The sequence below is a fragment of the Balaenoptera ricei genome, chromosome 2 (assembly GCF_028023285.1).
Source record: "Balaenoptera ricei isolate mBalRic1 chromosome 2, mBalRic1.hap2, whole genome shotgun sequence".
NCBI lineage: Eukaryota > Metazoa > Chordata > Mammalia > Artiodactyla > Balaenopteridae > Balaenoptera > Balaenoptera ricei.
Window position 1 is genome coordinate 61,850,650 of NC_082640.1, and position 23,346 is coordinate 61,873,995.

At 38.1% G+C, this 23,346-nt stretch overlaps 1 protein-coding gene across 1 annotated transcript in view; it reads left to right on the plus strand.

The window, feature by feature from the left end:
* Nucleotides 1-23,346, plus strand: part of PTPN9 (protein tyrosine phosphatase non-receptor type 9) — an 80,616-nt gene that overhangs the window by 42,633 nt on the left and 14,637 nt on the right. The window contains exons 5-8 of the mRNA XM_059912727.1: nucleotides 119-224; nucleotides 15,604-15,714; nucleotides 17,534-17,862; nucleotides 22,077-22,170. Coding sequence (XP_059768710.1) covers nucleotides 119-224; nucleotides 15,604-15,714; nucleotides 17,534-17,862; nucleotides 22,077-22,170 — 640 coding nt within the window. The remainder of the gene's footprint in view (nucleotides 1-118; nucleotides 225-15,603; nucleotides 15,715-17,533; nucleotides 17,863-22,076; nucleotides 22,171-23,346) is intronic.

Here is a 23,346-nt window from a genome sequence, read left to right on the forward strand (position 1 = left end):
TTATTTCAGTCCCAGATGTGTCCCACACTCTCTGTGTCTTTGTTTTTGACCCAGGTTTTCAATTTGCCTCATCCATCTTATTACTTATAAATGTTTTCATTCAATGGTTGCTTTACAGCTTTGAAACTCAGAGGAATGGACTGGTGTTTATCTATGACATGTGCGGTTCTAATTATGCCAACTTTGAGCTGGATCTTGGCAAGAAAGTCCTAAACTTGCTGAAGGTAAGGCTGTGAAATGGCCCTTTCAACCCCCCCTTCAATGGTTAGGGTGATTTTTTCTATTCTTTATGAGATTTAGGAATGATGTAAACTTCAGACATTATGTTCAGTTTAAAGATCATCTGTAAATGATGACCAATATCTGCTTCCTCAGAACAAGAAACAGTCTTAAAAGTAAAGTGGGAGGAATTAAAATAAAATACACAGGAACACTGAGTCATAAAGGTGGGATGTCTCTTTCCGGGAGTTTTGTAGAATAAGAATTAATGAAGGCTAGGTATGGCCATTGTTTATGAAAAATGTCACCTAACCAGTAACTTGCAGACTTTTTGTCTCAATCTAGTCAGAAATATGTTTTACATTGCAACTTAGTATACAATAGTATCAATATATGTACACTAACTATACATATACATGTAAAGTTATATACATAGATAGGTTCTTAATCTCTTACCTCAAACTCTTAGGTCCAGAGATATTATTTAATACTTTGAACTTTAAAAGATAACATGGAAAAAAAAAGATAACATGGTCTGTATGTCACTTTGATATCAAATATTTCTGCAATGAAATGTATTATTCATATCATAACCTTTGGAGAAGAACAAAGGTTATAAATACCTTATGGGATTTCAGGTCAGATTTTGCTGTCCCATGAATTTTTGCACCAAACTTACAAAAGAAACTAGTGGCTTTCAGAGCTGTTTAGATTTCAGAATTCGAGCATACAGCTGTATGTATGTGTGTGTACATATTTATAAAACAAAAAGTTTCACAAAACAAGCTTTACTTTTATTCTGTACAATCATTTTGATTATTCTGAAACATTGATCTAGGAGTCTGTGTAGTCTTTTTTTTTTTTTTTTTTGGCCAAGCTGTGTGGCATGTGGGATCTTAGTTCCCCCACCATGTATTGAACCCATGCCCCCTGCATTGGCAGCACAGAGTCTTAACCACTGGACCACCAGGGAAGTCCTGTAGGAGTCTGTGCAGTCTTTGTTCCAGGACCTCACTTGGGAGTACTGTGGAACTAGATGTTTAGAAGTGTTTATTTACTATTACAGCTTTACAACAGAAATTATATAAAGAGAGTATTATACTGCATGTTGTTTTCTGGGACTTCACTTGTGATTGTATTACTAAAATTCCTATTGTGGCATTTAGCTTTGATTCATTCCTTTTTATTGATGGGTGAAGGATTTATACCTTTTAATTCCTCATCCATTGATGAATATACCAGTTTATTTATCCACTTCTTTTGATGGCTCTTTGGGTCGTTTTCTGATTTTTGCTATTATGAACAGTGCTGCTATGAACATTTTTATACATGTCTTCTGGTGCATGTGTGCAAGAATATCTCTAGGGCAGTGTTTCTCAACCATTTTTCATTACTGCCTCACTAAGGAGCCTTTTTTAGACTCCCCCCACCCCCAGTTGTTGTCCTTCTAATGAAATTTTAATACCACAGATATAATATATATATCTTGATGTACTGAATGTATTAATGTGTATATCTTGATGTACTGAATGCATATCTATGCTTTATGCACAAAAAGAGTGTGTATGTTTGGGTTGTTTTTCCCATTCCCCACTCTCCTCAGAACTAATTTCACCCCCTTGGGGGTGATATCACCTCTATTGAAAATGCATGCTCTAAGGGAATTCCCTGGTGGTCCAGTGGTTAGGACTCTGCACTTCCACTGCTGGGGGCCCGAGTTCGATCCCTGGTTGGGGAACTAGATCCCGCATGCATACCGCGACTAAGAGTGCGCATGCTGCAACCAAGAAGCCCACATGCCACAACTATGAACCCACATGCCGCAACAAAGGATCCTGCATGCCAAAACTAAGATCTGGTGCAGCCAAAATAAATAAATAAATATTTAAAAAAAAAAGAAAAGAAAATGCATGCTCTAGAGTATACATCTAGGAATAGAATTACTGGGTCATAAGGTCTGGGAAGATTCAGTTTTATAAGATAGTGTTTAATTGTTTTCCTAAGTGGTTGTACCCACCTGCCATGTGTAAAATTTCCACATCCTCTCCAATACATGATAATGTCATACTTCTTAATTTTTCCCAATAGAGTGGGTATAAAATGGTATCTTGTGGTATAACTTACCTCTCTCTTATTAGTGAGATTAAGTATCTCTTCATATATTTATTGGCCATATATGTTTTCTTCTGCTGCAAAATGCCTGTTTATGGCTCTTACCCATTTTCCTATCATCCATTTATGTAGTTTTGTACTAGTCTATTTCTCTGTGTGTGTGTGTGTGTGTGTGTGTGTGTGTGTACATATACATACATATACTGTCTCAGTTTATAGCTTGTTTTTTCACTTTTTATAAAGTCCTTTTGACTAACAAGTTCTTGGTTTTAGTATGGTTAAATGAGTCTGTATTTTATTTTCTGCTTAATATGTTTTGCATTGTAAATCCTTCCCTATTCCAGAGTCAGAGAAAATATATTAGCTATTTTATTTTATTTTACTGCTGTACCACTGATTCCACCATGTGTATTAATGTTTTTAGTGATTTTTTTTTATTGTGGTAAAATATACATAACAAAATTTACCATTTTAACCATTTTAAATGTACAATTCAGTAGCATTAGGTACATTCACAATGCAACCCATCACCACTATCCATTTTCAAAACTATTCATCATCCCAAACAGAAACTCTGTGCCCATTAATCAGTATATCCCCACCCTGCCCCACAGCCCCTGGTAACCTTTATTCTACTTTCTGTCGCTATGAATTTGCCTATTCTAGGTCCTCATAGAAGTGGAATCATGCAACATTTGTCCTTTGTGTCTGATCATTTAGCATAATATTTTTAAGATTCATCCATATAGTAGCATGTATCAGAATTTCATTCCTTTTTAAGGCTGAATAATATTTTATTGTTTGTATATACCACGTGTTGTTAATCCATTCATCTGTCAAACAGTTGGGTTGTTTCCACTTTTTGGCTATTGTGAATAATGGTGCTATGAACATTGGTGTTACAGCATCTGTTTCAGTCCTTGCTTTCAGTTCTTTTGTGTATATGCCTAGAAGTGGAATTGTTGGATCACGTGGTAGTTCTACGTTTAACTTTTTGAGAAGCTATTCTCTTCTAAAAATTAAAAATTTTGTTTTTGTCATTTAAGACCTTAATTCATCTGGAGTTGATTTTTGAGTATGGTATGAGATGTAGGAATCTGACTTTTTTTTCCATATGGATAGCTATTTTTTTTCCAGTTTTGCATACTAAATAGTGCCTCCTTTCCACAACATAGACTTTCTACTTGTCAGTTTTAACAGAGTCACAATAACCTGGTAAGTTAATATATCATAGACAGTTTAATCATCTAACCATCTTTCTGTATTATTCAGATTGTTTTCAGGTTTAAATAATACTATTATGATCATTTTAGCTTTTTCTTTTAAATTATTTTAAGAAAGTATTTCTAAGACATGGATTATTTGGCTAAAGATTATGAATATTCTTAATCTCTCTTATACATTACTAGGTTACCCTCCATAAAAGTGGAAAAAAATTTACCTTGTCACCAAGAAATACAAGTATCTATTTCCTTCAGCCATCCCAGTACTGCATTCCATAAATTTTCTCTTTTTTTCTTTTTTTAACATCTTTATTGGAGTGTAATTGCTTTATAGTGGTGTGTCAGTTTCTGCTTTATAGCAAAGTGAATCAGCTATACATATACATATATCCCTGTATCTCCTCCCTCTTGCGTCTGCCTCCCACCCTCACTATCCCACCCCTCTAGGTGGTCACAAGGCACCAAGCTGATCTCGCTGAGCTATGTAGCTGCTTTCCACTAGCTATCTGTTTTACATTTGATAGTGTATGTATGTCCATGCCACTCTCTCACTTTGTCCCAGCTTACCCTTCCCCCTCCCCGTGTCCTCAAGTCCATTCTCTATGTCTGCATCTTTATTCCTGTCCTGCCCCTAGGTTTTTCAGAACCTTTTTTTTTGGATTCCATATATATGTGTTAGCATACGGTATTTATTTTTCTCTTTCTGACTTACTTCACTCTGTATGACAGACTTTAGGTCCATCCACCTCACTACAAATAACTCAATTTCGTTTCTTTTTATGGCTGAGTAATTAATATTCCATTGTATATATGTGCCACATCTTCTTTATCCATTCATCTGTCGATGGACACTTAGGTTGCTTCCATGTCCTGGCTATTGTAACTAGAGCTGCAATGAACATTGTGGTACATGACTCTTTTTGAATTATGGTTTTCTCAGGGTATATGCCCAGTAATGGGATTGCTGTGTCGTATGGTAGTTCTATTTTTGGTTTCTTAAGGAACCTCCATACTGTTCTCCATAGTGGCTGTATCAATTTACATTCCCACCAACAGTGCAAGAGGGTTCCCTTTTCTCCACACCCTCTCCAGCGTTTATTGTTTGTAGATTTTTTGATGGCCATTCTGACTGGTGTGAGGTGATACCTCATTGTAGTTTTGATTTGCATTTCTCTAATGATTAGTGATGTTAAGCATCCTTTCACGTGTTTGTTGGCAATCTGTATATCTTCTTTGGAGAAGTGTCTATTTAGGTCTTCTGCCCATTTTTGGATTGGGTTGTTTGTTTTTTTGATATTGAACTGCTTGTAAATTTTGGAGATTAATCCTTTGTCACTTGCTTCATTTGCAAATACTTTCTCCCATTCTGAGGGTTGTCTTTTTGTCTTGTTTATGGTTTCCTTTCCTGTGCTTCATTTGCAAATACTTTCTCCCATTCTGAGGGTTGTCTTGTTTATGGTTTCCTTTCCTGTGCAAAAGATTTTAAGTTTCATTAGGTCCCATTTGTTTATTTTTGTTTTTATTTCCATTTCTCTAGGAGGTGGGTCAAAAAGGATCTTACTATGATTTATGTCATAGAGTGTTCTGCCTGTGTTTTCCTCTAAGAGTTTTATAGTGTCTGGCCTTACATTTAGGTCCTTAATCCATTTTGAGTTTATTTTTGTGAATGGTGTTAGAGAGTGTTCTAATTTCATTCTTTTACATGAAGAGGCTGTCTTTTCTCCATTGTATATTCTTGCCTCCTTTATCAAAAATAAGGTGACCATATGTGCGTGGGTTTATCTCTGGGCTTTCTATCCTGTTCCATTGATCTATATTTCTGTTTTTGTGCCAGTACCATATTGTCTTGATTACTGTAGCTTTGTAGTATAGTCTGAAGTCAGGGAGCCTGATTCCTCCAGCTCCGTTTTTCTTTCTCAAGATTGTGTTGGCTATTCGGGGTCTTTTGTGTTTCCATACAAATTGTGAAATTTTTTGTTCTAGTTCTGTGAAAAATGCCATTGGTAGTTTGATAGGGATTGCAGTGAATCTGTAGATTGCTTTGAGTAGTATAGTTATTTTCACAGTGTTGATTCTTCCAATCCAAGAACATGGTACATCTCTCCGTCTGTTAGTATCATTTTTAATTTCTTTCATCAGTGTCTTATAGTTTTCTGCATACAGGTCTTTTGTCTCCTTAGGTAGGTTTATTCCTAGGTATTTTATTCTTTTTGTTGCAATGGTAAATGGGAGTGTTTCCTTAATTTCTCTTTCTGACCTTTCGTTCTTAGTGTATAGGAATGCAAGAGATTTCTGTGCGTTAATTTTGTATCCTGCTACTTTACCAGATTCATTGATTAGCTCTAGTAGTTTTCTGGTAGCATGTTTAGGGTTCTCTATGAACAGTATCATGTCATCTGCAAACAGTGACAGCTTTACTTCTTCTTTTCCAATTTGGATTCCTTTTATTTCTTTTTCTTCTCTGATTGCTGTGGCTAAAACTTCCAAAACTATGTTGAATAATAGTGGTGAGAGTGGACATCCTTGTCTTAGTCCTGATCTTAGAGGAAATGGTTTCAGTTTTTCACCATTGAGAACGATGTTGGCTGTGGGTTTGTCATATATGGCCTTTATTATGTTGAGGTAAGTTCCCTCTATGCCTACTTTCTGGAGGGTTTTTATCATAAATGGGTGTTGAATTTGTCAAAAGCTTTTTCTGCATCTATTGAGACGATCATATGGTTTTTCTCCTTCAATTTGTTGATACGGTTTATCACACTGATTGATTTGCGTATATTGAAGAATCCTTGCATTACTGGGATAAACCCCACTTGATCATGGTGTATGATCCTTTTAATGTGCTGTTGGATTCTGTTTGCTAGTATTTTGTTGAGGATTTTTGCATCTATGTTCATCAGTGATATTGGCCTGTAGTTTTCTTTCTTTGTGACATCTTTGGTTTTGGTATCAGGGTGATGGTGGCCTCGTAGAATGAGTTTGGGAGTGTTCCTCCCTCTGCTATATTTTGGAAGAGTTTGAGAAGGATAGGTGTCAGCTCTTCTCTAAATGTTTGATAGAATTCGCCTGTGAAGCCATCCGGTCCTGGGCTTTTGTTTGTTGGAAGATTTTTAATCACAGTCTCAATTTCAGTGCTTGTGATTGGTCTGTTTATATTTTCTATTTCTTCCTGGTTCAGTCTCAGAAGGTTGTGCTTTTCTAAGAATTTGTCCATTTCTTCCAGGTTGTCCATTTTATTGGCATAGAGTTGCTTGTAGTAATCTCTCATGATCCTTTGTATTTCTGCAGTGTCAGTTGTTACGTCTCCTTTTTCATTTCTAATTCTATTGATTTGAGTCTTCTCCCTTTTTTCTTGATGAGTCTGGCTAATGGTTTATCAATTTTGTTTATCTTCTCAAAGAACCAGCTTTTAGTTGTTTTGATCTTTGCTATTGCTTCCTTCGTGTCTTTTTCATTTATTTCTGTTCTGATCTTTATGATTTTTTTCCTTCTGCTAACTGTGGGGTTTTTTTTTGTTCTTCTTTCTCTAATTGCTTTAGGTGTAAGGTTAGGTTGTTTATTTGAGATGTTCCTTGTTTCTTGTATTGCTATAAACTTCCCTCTTAGATCTGCTTTTTCTGCATCCCATAGGTTTTGGGTCGTCATGTTTTCATTGTCATTTGTTTCTAGTTATTTTTTTATTTCTTCTTTGATTTCTTCAGTGACCTCTTGGTTATTTAGTAGTGTACTGTGTAGCCTACAGGTGTTTGTATTTTTTACAGATTTTTTCCTGTAATTGATATCCAGTCTCATAGAGTTGTGGTCAGAAAAGATACTTGATATGATTTCAGTTTTCTTAAATTTACCAAGACTTGATTTGTGACCCAAGATACGATCTATCCTGGAGAATGTTCCATGAGCACTTGAGAAGAAAGTGTATTGTGTTGTTTTTGGATGGAATGCCCTGTAAATATCAATTAAGTCCATCTTGTTTAATGTATCATTTAAAGCTTGTTTTTCCTTATTTATTTTCGTTTTGGATGATCTGTCCATTGGTGAAAGTGGGGTGTTAAAGTCCCCTACTATGATTGTGTTACTGTTGATTTCCCCTTTTATGGCTGTTAGCATTTGCCTTATGTATTGAGGTGCTCGTATGTTGGGTGCATAAATATTTTCAATTTTATATCTTCTTCTTGGATTGATCCCTTGATCATTATGTAGTGTCCTTCTTTGTCTCTTGTAGTAGTCTTTATTTTAAAGTCTCTTTTGTCTGATATGAGAATTGCTACTCCAGCTTTCTTTTGATTTCCATTTGCATAGAATATCTTTTTCCATCCCCTCACTTTCAGTCTGTATGTGTCCCTAGGTCTGAAGTGGGTCTCTTGTAGACAGCATATATACGGGTCTTGTTTTTGTATCCATTCAGCCAGGCGGTGTCTTTTGGTTGGAGCATTTAATCCATTTACATTTAAGGTAGTTATCAATATGTATGTTCCTATTACCATTTTCTTAATTGTTTTGGGTTTATTATTGTAGGTCTTTTCCTTCTCTTGTGTTTCCTGCCTAGAGAAGTTCCTTTAGCATTTGTTGTAAAGCTGGTTTGGTGGTGCTTTATTCTCTTAGCTTTTGCTTGTCTGTAAAGGTTTCAACTTCTGTGTCGAATCTGAATGAGATCCTTGCTGGGTAGAGTAATCTTGGTTGTAGGTTTTTCCCTTTCATCACTTTAAATATGTCCTGCCACTCCCTTCTGGCTTGCAGAGTTCCTGCTGAAAGATCAGCTGTTAACCTAATGGGGATTCCCTTGTGTGTTATTTGTTGTTTTTCCCTTGCTGCTTTTAATATTTTTTCTTTGCATTTAATTTTTGATAGTTTGATTAATATGTGTCTTGGCGTGTTTCTCCTTGGATTTATCCTGTATGGGACTCTCTGCGCTTCCTGGGCTTGATTGACTATTTGCTTTCCCATATTAGGGAAGTTTTCAACTATAATCTGTTCAAATATTTTCTCAGTCCCTTTCTTTTTCTCCTCTTCTTCTGGGATCCCTATAATTCGAATGTTGGTGCGTTTAATGTTGTCCCAGAGGTCTCTGAGACTGTCCTCAATTCTTTTCATTCTCTTTTCTTTATTCTGCTCTGTGGTAGTTATTTCCACTATTTTATCTTTCAGGTCACTTATCCGTTCTTCTGCCTCATTTATTCTACTATTGATTCCTTTTAGAGTATTTTTAATTTCATTTCTTGTGTTGTTCATCATTGTTTGTTTGCTCTTTAGTTCTTTTAGGTCCTTGTTAAACATTTCTTGTATTTTCTCCATTCTATTTCCAGGATTTTGGATCATCTTTACTATCATTACTGTGAATTGTTTTTCACGTAGACTGCCTATTTCCTCTTCATTTGTTTGGTCTGTTGGGTTTTTAACTTGCTTCTTCATCTGCTGTGTGTTTCTCTGTCTTCTCATTTTGCTTAACTTACTGTGTTTGGGATCTCCTTTTTGCAGGCTGCAGGTTCGTAGTTCCCGTTGTTTTTGGTGTCTGCCCCCAGTGGCTCAGGTTGGTTCAGTGGGTTGTGTAGGCTTCCTGGTGGAGGAGACTGGTGCCTGTGTTCTGGTGGGTGAGGCTGGATCTTGTCTTTCTGGTGGGCACGTCCACGTCTGGTGGTGTGTTTTGGGGTGTCTGTGGCCTTATTATGATTTTAGGCAGCCTCTCTGCTAATGGGTGGGGTTGTGTTCCTGTCCTGCTAGTTGTTTAGCATAGGGTGTCCAGCACTATAGCTTGCTGATCGTTGAGTGGAGCTGGGTCTTAGCGTTGAGATGGAGATCTCTGGGAGAGCTTTCGCTGTTTGATATTACGTGGAGCCAGGAGGTCTCTGGTGGACCAGTGTCCTGAACTTGGCTCTCCTACCTCAGAGGCACAGGCCTGACACCCGGCCGGAGCACCCACACCCGGTCAGGGTGCGCGGGACGGCCTCATCCAGGGGCACCTGCGGCCAGGCAGGGCACACCTGATCGGCATAGTCACCGAGAGGGCGAGTCTGCCCGCCCACCCGCCGGTCCCGTCCCCTTCCCTCTGACTGCCTGAGCGGGTGCAGTGTCGCTTCCTCCAGACGGAGTCTGGGAATCCCACCTCCCTTTGCTCTTTTTTTGAATTTAGAAGTTCTAAAATAATAACATCCTTTTTTTTGTTGTTTGAACTCCTTTAAATAATAACATTGTAGTATCTTTTTTTTCAAATGTTCTTTTGCTGTTTATGTGTCCTCCTTTATCTGGTTCAAAATAATGAAACTACTATAGATGTTTTGTTGTTGTTTTGCTATATAAGTTCAAAGAGAATGAAATAAAAGTTTGGTTGCCTTAAAATCCATACCATGTTTTCCTTAGTGACTTACTGCTCTGTCATTGGGAACAGATAAAATTTTAAATATAGTCCCCTACCATCCTCATTCTCGTGAAAGTTGTAAGTAGAAGTTTAATGCACAGTCTCACACTTAAGGTTTCTTTTTTAAATTATTTATTTATTTATTTATTAAATTAACAATTTTTTTAAATTTTAAACTTTTTGGCCACCCTGTGGGATCATAGTTCCCAGACCAGGGATAGAACTTGTGCCCCCTGCAGTGGAAGCATGGAATCTTAACTGGTAGACCACCAGGAAAAGTCCCCCAGATTTCTATTTAGTATGAATTAATTTCCAGTAGTTACTGTGGTGAGGATTTGGATCAAAATGTGACACTGGAATAAAAGTGTAAATAATCTTTGACTTCTTAAGTTGCTCTGAGTAGATTTTCCCCATCTTAGTAAATTACTTTTTTTTTTTTTTTAATTTTATTTTATTTTTGGCTGCATTGGGTCTTCGTTGCTGCACGTGGGCTTTCTGTAGTTGCATTGAACAGGGGACTACTCTTCCTTGCAGAGCTCAGGCTTCTCATTGTGGTGGCTTCTCTGTTTTTTTTTTTTTAATTTTATTTAATTTATTTTTTATATAGCAGGTTCTTATTAGTTATCTATTTTATACATATTAGTATATATATATGTCAAGTCCAACCTCCCATGATGGCTTCTCTTGTTTCGGAGCACAGGCTCTAGGCTTGCGGGCTTCGGTAGTTGTGGCATGTGGGCTCTAGAGCGCAGGCTCAGTAGTTGTGGCGCATGGGCTTAGTTACTCCGCGGCACGTGGGATCTTCCTGGACCAGGGATTGAACCCGTGTCCCCTGCCATTTTTTTTGTGTTGTTATAAAAAGGCTTCAATGAACATCATTTTATATGCATTTTTGTATATTTGACCCATTATTTCTTCAGGATAAATTGCTATAAGCAGATTTTTAGGGTCAAAATGTAGGCATATTTAAAGTTTTGATAAATATTGCCAAATAGTCCACTAAAAATTTAGTTCAAATTTATACTCCTATCAACATCCTGTTCACCAGAGTCTCATCATCACTGATTATTTGGATTTTAATCAACTCATGTCTTTATTTGGTGTTTTCTTATTAGTGATTAACTTTAGCATATTTTCATGTTTCACATCAATAAGTATTTCTTAAAAATTTTTTTCTTCTCATAAATTCTACCCATTTTTTTCTTTTCTTTTAAAATAAATTTATTTATTTATTTTTGGCTGCGTTGGGTCTTTGTTGCTGTGCGTGGGCTTTCTCTAGTTGCGGCGAATGGGGGCTACTCTTTGTTGTGGTGTGTGGGCTGCTCATTGCGGTGGCTTCTCTTGTTGCGGAACATGGGCTGTAGGTGCGTGGGCTTCAGTAGTTCCGGCACACGGGCTCTAAAGTGCAGGCTCAGTAGTTGTGGCGCACAGGCTTAGTTGCTCCGCAGCATGTGGGATCTTCCCGGAGCAGGGCTCAAACCCATGTCCCCTGCATTGGCAGGTGGATTTTTAACCACTGCGCCACCAGGGAAGTCCTTACCCAATTTTCTATTGAAGTGTTTGTCTCATCGATTTATAAGACTTGTTATTAAGAATAGTAAGAGTATTATTAAGTATGTGTTACCAGCATTTTTGCAGTTTATAATTTGTTCAACTTTATGGTGTCTTGTCATACTACTATGTTTTCTTAATTTTTCATTATCGTTTTAATATGCAATATTACATGTAGTATATTTAATAATATATCATATTATATATGGTGCATAATATTATGGACAAAGTAATTTGTTTTCAAATAGCTGTCCTGGCAACATTTGTTAACTAATACATTTATTTCCCTACTCATTTGGGATAACACCTTTATCTTATACTTAATTTCCATATGGTAAGTATGTCTGTTTCTGGACTCCCTGTTCTATTGATCTAGGCATCTAGACCAACATATTCACTTTTTAATTTATTGTAGCCTTATAATAAAGTTTAATATCTTATACAACAAGCTTCCCTGTATTCTTTATTTCTAAAAGTTGTTTTGACCTTTTTGCACTTTTATTCTTTTACATGCACTTTCATGTGCTTTTATTTAAATTTTTACTGATATATAACATGCATACTAAAAACAAACTTTATAACTAGTTTTAATAAATTATAAGAGCAATTACAAAGTAATTCAAGGAAAAGTCTCTGACCACTCCCTCACACACCCCAGTGCCATTCCCCAGAGATAACCACTTATTCAAAATTATAAATCTGATGAGAAAATATTTAAAAAAATCAACATCTTTTGATTAGATGAATGTTAGAGTCATTCAGTCAAGTTCTGGAAGATAAAACACTTTGGGATTTAATTTGGATATAATGAATTGATAATTTAAGGAGAATTGACATCTTTACAGCGTCATCTTCTCCTGTCCGGGAATGCTATGTTTTGTTTTATGGATTTTTTTAAAGTCTTTTGTTATGTCTTTCAATAAGATTTTAAAATTATGTGTCTTCCATGTTTCTTATGACGTATATTCCTAGGCTAAAAAAATGTATATGTATATATGTATATATAAACATAGCAGACACCAAGGATAAATCATCTTTTTTGTATGACCAGTGACTTACAGGGGGAGAGAGACAGGGAAAGAGATGGTGCTTGTGTGCACAAGTACTATTATAAACCAGAGGCTTTTTTTTTTTTTAATATTTTAAATTAATTTATTTATTTTTGGCTGTGTTGTGTCTTGGTTGCTGTGCGGGCTTTCTCTAGTTGCAGTGAGTGGGGGCTACTCTTACTTGCGGTGCAGTGGCTTCTCTTGTTGCAGAGCACGGGCTCTAGTCGCGCGGGCTTCAGGAGTTGTGACACACAGGCTCAGTAGTTGTGGCTCACGGGCTCTAGAGCACAAGCTCAGTAGTTGTAGCACCCGTGCTTAGTTGCTCCGCGGCATGTGGGATCTTCTGGGACCAGGGCTGGAACCCTTGTCCCCTGCATTGGCAGGCGGATTCTTAACCACTGCACCACCAGGGAAGCCCCCAAACCAGAGGCTTTTTACCATTATACTTTTATGTTGATTATTATTTTTTGGGTGGCTAATTTTTTCATATTTATCTTTTATACTTTAAAATACTATTATAATTTGTATTTATCTTTTGTACTTTAAAATGCTATTATAATACTTTAAAATACTATTATAGGGACTTCCCTGGTGGCGCAGTGGTTAAGAATCCGCCTGCCAATGCAGGGGACATGGGTTTGAGCCCTGGTCAGGGAAGATCCCACATGCCGCAGAGCAACTGGGCTCGTGTGCTGTGACTGCTGGGCCTGCGCTCTGGAGCCCGCGAGCCACAACTACTGAAGCCTGCGCTCCTAGAGCCTGTGCTCCACAACAAGATAAGCCACTGCAATGATAAGCCTGTGCACCACAACGACGAGTAGCCCCACTCACTGCAACTAGAGAAAGCCCCCATGCAGCAACCAAGACCCAACACAGCCGAAAAAAAAAAAATACTATTATAGGGGGGACTCCCCTGGTGGTCCAGTGGTTAAGGATCTGACTTCTGCTGCAGGGGACGTGGGTTCGATCCCTGGTCGGAGAGCTAAGATCCCATGTGCCGCAGGGCAACTAAGCCTGCACGCCACAACCAGAGAGCCCGCGTGCCACAACTAGAGAGCCTGCATGCCACAACTACTGATCCTGTGTGCTCTGGATCCTGCACACCACAACTAGAGAAGGCTGCGTGCCACAACGAAGCCAAAAATAAATAAATAAAAATATTTTAAAAAAATACTATTATAATCTAACTGGGAATAATTTCTTCCCAGTTAGAATACCAGTATTATTCAGTATCCCTGTCTATGAGAAGTGCTGGAATATTGAGAAACTGAATGAAACCAAGAGCTATGGATTAAGAAGGAATAATTTTTCATTCTTATGCCTTGTGCAGATCAGGGTGTCTCTTTTCTTTTAGACCTCATTTGCCCTTGTGCCCGCTAGATCATATTGATTGATTGAATGAATGAATACATAAATAGATGAAGAGATGAGTGGAAAATCAATGATTATAAACACACAGATATCAGAATAAAGGAAAGATTATGAGAAATGTTTCATGTTCATTTTATTCGTGATCTAATTGTTCCTTAAAGTTTTAATAATCAGAACTTAAGGATGCACACGTGTATGCTGACAAGAGCAGTCAGAGTAGTTTTGATCCATAAAGCTTATATTGACAACATAACATTGTTACTTTTATTTTTTATTTTATTTATTTGTTTCACAAATAAGAGTTTCTTTGAAAATGCAGCATTGTGCTGACAATAAAAATCATAGAGAACTCACATGATCAGGGAAATATAATCACAGGAAAAAATGGTAAGGAGATATCCATCTGTTATCAAAGTTTCCTTTGAGATTCCTCTTTCAGATCTGCAGGAAGACTTGAGAAACTTTAGGGTATCTCTTACTAATGTAACCAAAAGTCCTGAAGTCTTTCTCTGTCATTAAATGGGTCCAGATCAAATAACTCAAAGCCCATGCATTTAAATGTGCAGATTCCAGCACACTCACCTATAATTCTGAGGTGTGCCAGGCCAAACTTTTGTTCCTCTCTGTTTCTCCATAACATGATTACTTTTAAAGGTAAATCAGCTTTTAATTTCTTTCTTTCTTTTTTTAAAATTTTTATTGGAGTTTAGTTGATTTACAATGTTGTGTTAGTTTCAGGTATACAAATCAGTTATATTGATACATCTATATATGTCCACTCTTTTTTTTTTTGGATTCTTTTCCCGTGTAGGCCATTACAGAGTATAGAGTTCCCTGTGCTATACAGCAGGTTCTTATTATCTATTTTCTATATAGTAGTGTGTATATATCAATCCCAATCTCCCAATTTATCCCTCTCCCCGCTTCATCCCCTGGTAACCATAAGTTTGTTTTCTACATCCGTGACTCTACTTCTGTTTTGTAAATAAGTTCATTTGTATACTTTTTGTAGATTCCACATATAAGCGATATATGATATTTGTCTTTTTGTGTCTGACTTACTTCACTCAGTATGACAATCTCTAGGTTCATCCATGTTGCTGCAAATGGCATTATTTTGTTTTTTTTATGGCTGAGTAATATTCCATTATATATATATATATATATATATGTACCACATCTTCTTTATCCATTCCTCTGTTGATGGGCATTTAGGTTGCTTCCATTTCTTTCTTTCTTTTTTTTTTAATAAATTTATAAATTTATTTTTGGCTGTGTTGGGTCTTCGTTTCTGTGCGAGGGTTTTCTCTAGTTGCGGCGAGCGGGGGCCACTCTTCATCGCGGTGCGTGGGCCTCTCACTATCACAGCCTCTCTTCTTGCGGAGCACAGGCTCCAGATGCACAGGCTCAGTAGTTGTGGCTCACGGGCCCAGTTGCTCCGCGGCATGTGGGATCTTCCCAGACCAGGGCTCAAACCCGTGTCCCCTGCATTGGCAGGCAGATTCTCAATCACTGCACCACCAGGGAAGCCCCCATTTCTTTCTTTTTAACCACTTTTTCCTCTAGCTACTAAGTGAAACTTGAATTAAGCTATAGACTCCCCCTGCTGGGTAAGAATGGTGAGAAGAGCAAAAAACCTAAACTTTGTACTTGAACAGTCAAAGGTCCCATTAGGCACTGTTGCAGTGCCCTAATTGGTATTTTTAAATCCTTGTATTGTTCTCCGCAGGGAGCTTTTCCAGCTCGTTTGAAGAAAGTGCTGATTGTGGGAGCACCCATATGGTTCCGAGTGCCCTATTCCATCATCAGCCTCCTTCTGAAGGACAAAGTCCGGGAGAGGGTAAAGGAAGCTAACTTAATTTTATTTGGAGGTGGGATACATACATTTCCATCTCTACTGCTGAAACCTGCCAATTAATTTTCTACCTTCAAAAAACCTTCCTGGCTTGTTTCTCTTTCTGCTTCTGTTAGTGTGTTCACTTATATTCTCTGCTTTATTCTTTACTCAGCCCAGTATAGGCTGCCTTTCTTACTGTACAAGTTCCTTGAAGTTAGGACCTGGACATAGTTTGGGCACTTCCCCTGTATGTAGCACCTTGCATGCAGATAGTATCGAAGGAATGTGTCCCATGAGTGACTTAGAGATAGCTACTACTTCCAAAATTTAGTCCTGTGGCTCTACAGGCTTTTAATATTTAACAACTTCTAATATAATTACATCAGTAGAACTGGTGTTTGAATTTGTTCAACTGGAAATATTCAGTCCCCTTGACCACCACAGTGGTGGAGGAGACTCTCAATCTCTCTTTCACTTTTATTCCTGGCATTTTCTCTTAAAACAGCTTGTTGCTTCCCAACTTCAAAAGCGTTGTCTAAAATTATCTTGATTCTATTATCATCCCCTGAGTATTCCAGGATGGAAAGATTATGGTTTCAGTCATTTACTCATTCATTTCTCACCCTTGAAAGAAAGGGTATATGAAACATTGGTATAATAAAATAAGATAATAATGTTGTAAAATATTATCAGAGGGGTTTTTTTTTAGTATGAGATTATATGAATAATAACAATACAGATCTTTGTAGCTGAGGCGACTTGGGTTGGAGAGGGGAAACTAAAGATGTTTGGTTCTGCGGAAGCTACTTAGTGACCTAGTGACCCTAGAGTAGGAGATGTCTTTCCTAAGATAACTCTTTGAGAGGACTCCTTAGGCAAGTTCTTAACACTTGAATTATATACAAGGATATACATGCATGTATGAACTCAAAATATATTCAGCACCTTTACAGTCCAGGCTCTGGGCCCTGGGAATTAAAAGTTGAGTGAGATAGCCCTTATTCCTGAGGAGCTTATGGTCATGAAAGGGGACACAGACATGTTCAGAGGACTGTGGCTCTGAGAAACATAGAGGAGAATGTTGTCTCAGACTGTCAGGGAGGGCTTCACAGAAGAGGTTGAGCTATAAGCTCGTCCTTGAAGAGGCCAAAGAGGAAAAGAGGGCATTCCAGGAAGCAGCATTCCAGGAAGAGGCAACAGCAAGCAAGGCAAACATTCCCATTCCACACAGATTCCAAAAAGAACCAACTAGGCTAATTTGGTCCAGTATGGCTGTGTCCAAGCAGAGAGAGGAATTAAGTATTACAATTACTTCTCTAGCATTTTTCCTGGGCTACCCAGCCTCTGGGTGGCTGGTCTTGTCTTGCTTTCACAGAAACCTATCTTTGAGAATGTCCATACCAAGCTGTGAGTAAAACAGAAGCCAACAGGCTTAGAATTGGTTGCCTTAGTATGGGGTTGACAGAAATAACCACTCCCCATGCATTCTTAGTAGTCAAAAAGGTGAATACCCACATGAGATGGTACTGGAAAGCCTTGTAAATAGTATAAAGGCTTGGTTCACTATAGCTACGCTTATATAAGGTTTATAACAGGGCCCCTAATTCCAGGAATGAATTTGATATACATTGTGAGAAGTCAAACCTTTTCTGGGAAATTCGTAGGTCTTCATTCCCAAGCAGATGAAATTCAGTCTACTCCTTTTCTAAGTTTACCAGGTATTTCAAGCAAATCTCATATCATTCTCCAAAGCACTTTTTTTCTTTATCTGTTTGTTCCCGTCCCTCCCCACATACTCACGTGGTCCTTTCTGGCCTTCCAGATTCAGATATTAAAGACATCTGAAGTCACCCAGCACCTGCCCAGGGAGTGCCTTCCAGAAAACCTGGGTGGGTACGTCAAAATTGACCTCGCCACTTGGAATTTCCAGTTTCTATCCCAGATGAACGGCCACCCAGATCCCTTCGATGAGATCATCCTGTTCTCCCTCCCTCCGACCTTAGACTGGGACTCAGTGCATGTCCCAGGTCCCCATGCCATGACCATCCAAGAATTGATGGACTATGTTAGCACCAGGCAAAAGCGGGGGATATATGAGGAGTATGAAGACATCCGTCGTGAGAACCCTGTTGGCACTTTCCACTGTTCCATGTAAGTAGGAAAGGTTTGGGCCAGCGATCACTTTCCAAGATGCTGTGGCACGCAGTGGTACCCCTCCTTCCACACCTCACTTCCTTAACAGAGGCTCTTTCTTGTGTTAGGAGCCTCACTCTCACTTAGATGATAGTTTCTCTCATTCAGAAAGAGGCACCTCTTGGTGCTTGTTGCCAACAGCGTATGCTCTGAAATTTCTGAAGGTCTTTGGTCCCAATGGAGGAACTGTGTACTAATGGATACATTTTTTGATATTTCCCTGATATGCAAGTGTTTTTAGGAAAAAAACAAAAATGTAGGCTCAAAATGTAGGCTGTCGATTTGATCTCTGGTCCTTTCATTTGGGCAGTTTCTCCCTACAGCATTTATAGTATTACATTACTTTCTGAGGAGGGGTACTGGTCCATTTAAAATAATCCACAGTCAATAAGAGAGAAGAGTTGCCTCTTTGGAATTCAGCCTTGTGGGATTTTCCTTCTACCTGAATTCTATAACTGGTTTATAACCACTTGATAACTATTGTTGGCAATAGAGCGTGGATCATTTCTCTTACTGCTGCTGTCATTTATCTTACCATGTTTTCATTGGCTGTTGCAAAATCTTCTTTTTCTCGAAGTTTTGAGATTGTTTGTTGAAAATTAAGGAAGCTCAGGGACTTCCCTGGCAGTCCAGTGGTTAGGACTTTGCCTTCCAATGCAGGGGGTGCGGGTTCGTTTCCTGGTCAGGGAGCTAAGATCCCATATACCTCGCGGCCAAAAAACCAAACGTAAAACAGAAGCAATATTGTAACAAATTCAATAAAGACTTTAAAAATGGTCCACATCAAAAAAAAATATCTTAAAAAAAAAAAAGAAAATTAAGGAAGCTCTCCCCAGTGGGTCCCAGGCTCAAGTTCCAGCTTAGCCAAAAATACCCTCTGTAACTTACCCAAGTTATTTCTCTTCTTTGCACCTCAGTTTTCCTGTGTGTAGTATTTGATATTAGACTCACTGATACCTACTTACTCTTTTGTAGCTTAAATGTTTTAGGAATCCGTGATTCTTTGAGTACCTCTTTCCCCTTGTAATTCTGGTCCAGCTTAGTCAGTGTGCTGTAAAGAAGGTATGCAGGGAGTGAGGAAAGAGGGAAAAGGAAAAAAAAAGAGGGAAAATAATGAGTTAGGAAACAGATAAGGGAAGTAAGAGAGAAGAAGCAATTGAGAAAAAAAATCAATAAGCAGAACAAGAATGCAAAGGAAAATAAGGAAAAAAAAGAGAGAGAGAGAGAAAGCAGAGTATATATCATGTGGGGAGAGTATTCTTCTTTCCCACACAGCTCTGTTTCATCCCTACCAGCTCAAGACCCCTGTATGTATCCAGTCTTTTTCCCAGCCAGAGCAGAGGATGCACACTTGTCCTGGGTATTTCTGACCCTGCTCTGGGTGCTTCTACTGAGGGGTCCTTGAGGTGTCATTTCTACAATGGTTCCCCTTCCCCACATTAAAATAGTGGGTTTGGATTGTGCTCACCCAAGCCATTTGTCGTGTTATAATCAGAGAAGACATCCTAGTCCTATGGAAGGACTTCTCAATCTTGCCTCTTTATTTATTGAATCAGTGAAAACGTCCGCCACTTCAGGAACTAGAAACCAGAATCCTCAACATCTTCAGGCCCCTGTCTTACACCAAGTTCCAGTAGAACTACTTACACAGAACAAACTGTTTCCCATGGAATTCTAGATTAAGAAGTAGATATCAGAGTATTCACTGCTGTCCAGGATGCCCGTGGACCAAGAGACTTTCTTTCCCTTTTTTTTCCTCCCCTATACCATTCTTTCAAAGGATTTTTAAAAATTTAACTTTAAATTTTAAAAATTTAACTTTATTATGAAATGATTGTAGATTCACATGCATTTGTAAGAAATAATACAGAGAGATCATGTGTACCCTTTCCACAGCTATCCCATGGTAACATCTCCCAGAAGTTTAATATAGTATCACAACCAGGATATTGATACAATCCACCAATCTTATTCAGATTTCCCCAGTTTTAGTGTGTGTATGTGTATTTAGTTCTTTACAATTTCTATCACACAGGTAAGTTTGTGTATACAGAACTGCAGTCAAGATACAGAATTCCATAACCACATACCTCCATTCCACCCCTCCCCATCCCTAACCCCTGCAACCACTAATCAATTCTCCATTACTATAATTTTATCATTTTAAGAATGTTATTATATAAATGGAATCATACTATGTGTAAACTTTTGGGATTGCCTTTTTTCACGCAGTGTAATTCTCGGGAGATTCACCCAAGTTGTTATTTGTATCAAGTTTGTTCCTTTTTATTGCTGAGTAATATTCCATGGTATAGATGAACCACAGTACAAACTGTTAACCAATTAACCATTTACCTGTTGAAGGACATCTGGGTTGTTTCCAGTTTCTATTACAAGTAAAGCTGCTGTGAACATTTGTGTCTAGGTTTTGTGTGAAAATAGGTTTCTATTTCTCTGGGATAAATGTCCAAGAGTGGGATTGATAGGTCACATGGTAAGTATGTGTTTAGTTTTATGAAAAACTCCCCAGCTCTTTTCCAGAGTGGCTGTACCCTTCTGCATTCCTCCCAGCAATATATGAATGACCCATTTTCTTTGCATCCTCACCAGCGTTCAGTGTTGTCACTATTTTTTATTTTAGCTGTTCTGATAGGTGTGTGATGAGATCCCTAAATTAAAATTAGAATTGTGGTTTTAATTTACATTTTCCTACTATCTAATGATATTGAGCATCTTTTCATGTGTTTCTTTGCCATCTCTATATTCTCTTTGTAAAATGTCTTTTGCCCATTTTCTATTTGGATTTTTTTTTTAAACTGTTGGGATTTGAGAGTTCTTTATATTCTAGGTACTGGTTCTTTGTTGGATACATGGTTTGCGAATATTTTCTTCCAGTCTGTAGCTTTTTTTTTCATCCTCTTCTGGGTCTCTTGTGAAGCAGAAGTTTATTTTGATGAAGTTCCTTTAACAGTTTTTCCTTGTACAGATCATGCTCTTGCTGTCAAGTCTAAGAACACATTGCCTAGCCCTAGAATCCAAAGATTTTTCTATGTTTTTTTTCCTAAAATTTTTATAGGTTTATGTTTTACATTTAATTTAAGTCTGTGATCCATTTTGAATTAATTTTTGTGTAAGGTGTAAGGTTTAGGTTGATGTTCAAATTTTTTTCCCTATAGGTGTCTAATTGCTCCAGCACTGTTGGTCGAAAAGAGTATTCTTTCTATTGAATTGTTCTTGGAACTTTGTAAAATATCAGCTGGGCTTATTTGTGTGGGAAGAAGGATTTTTTTTTTTAAATCCAAAGAGTACTCAAACTGTGTTTAATAAATTTATTTATTTATTTTTGGCTGCGTTGGGTCTTCATTGCAGCACACAGGCTTTCTCTAGTTGCGGCGAGCGGGGGCTATTCTTCGTTGTGGCGTGCAGGCTGCTCATTGTGGTGGCTTCTCTTGTTGTAGAGCATGGTCTCTGGGTGCGTGGGCTTCAGTAGTTGTGGCATGCGGGCTCAGTAGTTGTGGCTTGTGGGCTCTAGAGTGCAGGCTCAGTAGTTGTGGTGCACAGGCTTAGTTGCTCCGTGGTATGTGGGCTCTTCCTGGACCAGGGCTCGAACCCGTGGCCCCTGCATTGGCAGGTGGATTCTTAACCCTGGTGCCACCAGGGAAGTCTGGGAATTTTTTTTTTTAAATATGAAAAAGAACAGAGCAGAACGTGACAAACAACTATTTCCTATCACTGGCATTAGTACTGACAGTTTTTAGCATTTTGTTGGATTTGCTTCATCTTTTTTTTATATAAAAGAATTAATTGTAAAGTTGAAATCCTTCTAATCCTCACCATCAGTTCTCCTCATTTCCCAGAAGCAGTCACTAGTATGAATGTGGTATGTTTCCTACCAGGTCATTTTGTTTATACTGTTACATATACATTCATACCTATGAACAATATAGAGTATTACTTTATATGCGTGGTCTTTATAAGTTTTTTTTTTTTTTTTTGCTTTTAATCAATATGTATGCAAATGATTTTTTCAAAACCAAATAGTACCAAAAAAAAAAGTAATGAATGACAACAATCTCCTGACTTGCGCTCAGTTCCACTTCCATTGTCATCCATTTTCAACTCTTGTAGCTGTTTTTTTTTTTCTTTATTTTAGTTTGTTTCATTTCCTTCAGGTCTCCAGGAAACCTAGAGAAGAACCGCTATGGGGATGTACCCTGCCTGGACCAAACTAGAGTGAAGCTGACAAAACGAAGCGGCCACGCTCAGGTAGAAAGATAAATGCCATCCTTTTAGGAGCACTGAGGGAAATTTAAGCCTCTTCCAAAGTGAAGCTTACTAATACTGTAGTAGAAAGAACATAGACTGTAAGCCAGAGAGAGAAGGTTTGAGTTTTATTTTTTTATTTTTTTAAACTATATATATATATTTTTAAAATTTATTTATTTAATTTATTTATTTTTGGCTACGTTGGGTCTTCGTTGCTACGCGTGGGCTTTCTCTAGTTGCGGTGAGCAGGGGCTACTCTGTTGCCGTACATGGGCTTCTCATTGCAGTGGCTTATCTTGCAGAGCAGGGGCTCTAGGTGCACGGGCTTCAGTAGTTGCAGCATGCGGGCTCAGTAGTTGTGGCTCATGGGCTTTAGAGCGCAGGCTCAGTGGTTGTGGTGCACAGACTTAGTTGCTCCGCGGCATGTGGGATCTTCCCAGACCAGGGCTCGAACCAGTGTCCCCTGCATTGGCAGGTGGATTCTTAACCACTGCGCCACCAGGGAAGCCCCAAGGTTTGAGTTTTAGGCTACATGCTAGTTGTTAACATACGCAAGTCCCTATGTGCCCATCTCACAGTACTAAGTAGAAATTAAATAAAATACTTTATGTACATGCTGATAGCACAAAGTTTGGCATATTACTGTAGGTGCTCGATAAATGTTCAATTATTTCGCCTTTTACTCCTAATAAAGTCATAGTCGTGTCATCCACCATACTGGTGAGTGTATATGCATCAATACCAGGCAACTCTCATTATAAGTGACCTCTGGGACTTCCCTGGTGGTCCAGTGATTAAGACTCCACACTCCCAATGCAGGGGGCCTGGGTTTGATCCCTTGTCGAGGAACTAGATCCTGCATGCCGCAACTGAGACCCAGCACAGCCAAATAAATAAATATTTAAAAAAAAAAAAAAAGGAAATCCAACTCTTAAAAAAAGTAAGTGACCTCTGATTTTTCCATCTAGAAGATCTGACAAAAATTTTGGACAACTAGTGTATACATAAATATATAGGGATAGAGATGAATTGGTCAAATGCCTTTATTATTTAATGTATTAATTTGATCATATCTGTGCATATTAAAAATCACATGTACTTAGTAGAGATATTTAGTGAAAAGTTATTCAAACTCTTCACATACACCTTTAACATCAGTTTCTTTGTCCTCATTTG